Genomic DNA, 1,496 nt, shown 5'->3' on the forward strand with positions numbered 1-1,496 from the left:
CTCTTCTGCAAAAATAGGGCTCGCTGCTAGCTCAGAAGTAGGAAACGCTCCAAAAAAGTCTGCTCTCGCAGTAGTGTGTGACTGGAGCGTCAGCCGCGGCCCAGCTGTCCAGCATTTCCCATTCAGCCAGTTCCAGAAGCAGCAATGCGTGGGGGACGCTCATGCCATCCGACCTGGTCAGAGCCCAGTTGCGGTCTCTGCTGCCAGGCAGATCAGCGTGAGAGCGCCGCGCTAAAACCCCCTACACGGGCATAAGGCACAGGAATGCACATGGCTTTGAGCGCCAAATAATTCCTAGCTACTAAAGCTCATTGAGAGGAATACAAACAGGTGTGTGCATATTCGTACAGGGTTAAGGCAGCGCTGCATCAGGATGAGAGTCCAGCCCGGCGATTCTCACACTCAGCAAACGCCAGCTGTTTCCTGGAGAAAAACCTGAGAGCCATCCTTGCGGGGCAGATCTCGGAGGGAGCCTGGCATGGCAGGGTGCTTCGGACACTCGGTTCCTATCTGAAATCTCCGGGTTTATCCTGCGAGGCGGAGGTGTTTTGCACACCTCGCAGTGCTAACCTTGTGCATCAGCTGGTGGCACCCTTCAAAGGATCTCGCAGCACCCTGGGGTGCTTTGCTTGAGAATCCCAGGCCTAGTCTTTCACCTCCGGCAGGACGCAAGCTAGGACCATTCCCCTGCACATCGCTACCTGAAACTGGTCCCAGCTGCTGGAGCTGCAGTGGGTCCTTCAGCAAAAGGCACATGCTGGCAAGGCACTTAGCATGCTGCCAGGCCTTCATAAGCCCGGAGCAAGGCAGGACCCCGACCGCCGGCGGGGAAGAGGCACGAGCTTTGATCAGCAACAGCCCACTGGGTCAGATACGATCTCAGATGGCAAGAGTGGGAGAGACTGCTGCATCGCCCAATACAGCGGGACACCATGGGGAGCTGGGCTCTACCCCTGGCTTTTCAAATCCTCTCCTTCCCCTCTGCACCCAGGGCTGTGGTTTCAGCCATCCCCGCCGGGCGCTGCGCTCAAGGGAGCAAAGCCGCGAGGACGCTGGACGAGCAGGGCCTGTAAGCAATCCAGAGAAGAGCTGCGCCCCAGGGACCGGCTGCGGCAGGGCGGGCTGGCGCGTTGGCAAGCTGCAGCAGGCGCTGCGCCTCGCCTGGACCGCGGGCACAGCTCACTGGCTGGCCTGGCGCAGGGTCTGGAGGAGGACGTGCAGCTTCTCCGTCGTGGCCACCTGGGAGCAGGGAGGCAAGGAGCCAGTCAGTACATCCATCGCCGCCTGGGAGAGAGCAACGCACACCCCGCCCGGGGCAGGGCAGGAGCAGGCGAGACCCGTGCCAGCGCCCCTGGCTGCCCCGCGATCCCAGCTCGCCCACCTGGTACGGCTCGGGCTCCCGCAGCCTCTTGTGAGCAGGGCCGAGCGAGCGCAGGGAGGCCTCCGCGTGGCTCCTGACCTCCGGCAAGCTGGGCAGCGGCTCGCAGACCTGAGCT

At 62.1% G+C, this 1,496-nt stretch overlaps 1 protein-coding gene across 1 annotated transcript in view; it reads right to left on the bottom strand.

The window, feature by feature from the left end:
- Positions 1-1,027: 1,027 nt before the first annotated feature.
- NAPRT (nicotinate phosphoribosyltransferase) overlaps positions 1,028-1,496 on the bottom strand; it is a 9,668-nt gene continuing 9,199 nt past the window's right edge. Inside the window, exons 6-7 of the mRNA XM_025212735.1 lie at positions 1,382-1,489; positions 1,028-1,239 (exon numbers count right to left, since the gene is read on the bottom strand). Coding sequence (XP_025068520.1) covers positions 1,180-1,239; positions 1,382-1,489 — 168 coding nt within the window. The 3' untranslated portion in view covers positions 1,028-1,179. The remainder of the gene's footprint in view (positions 1,240-1,381; positions 1,490-1,496) is intronic.

The sequence above is a fragment of the Alligator sinensis genome, unplaced genomic scaffold, assembly GCF_000455745.1.
Source record: "Alligator sinensis unplaced genomic scaffold, ASM45574v1 scaffold1054_1, whole genome shotgun sequence".
NCBI lineage: Eukaryota > Metazoa > Chordata > Crocodylia > Alligatoridae > Alligator > Alligator sinensis.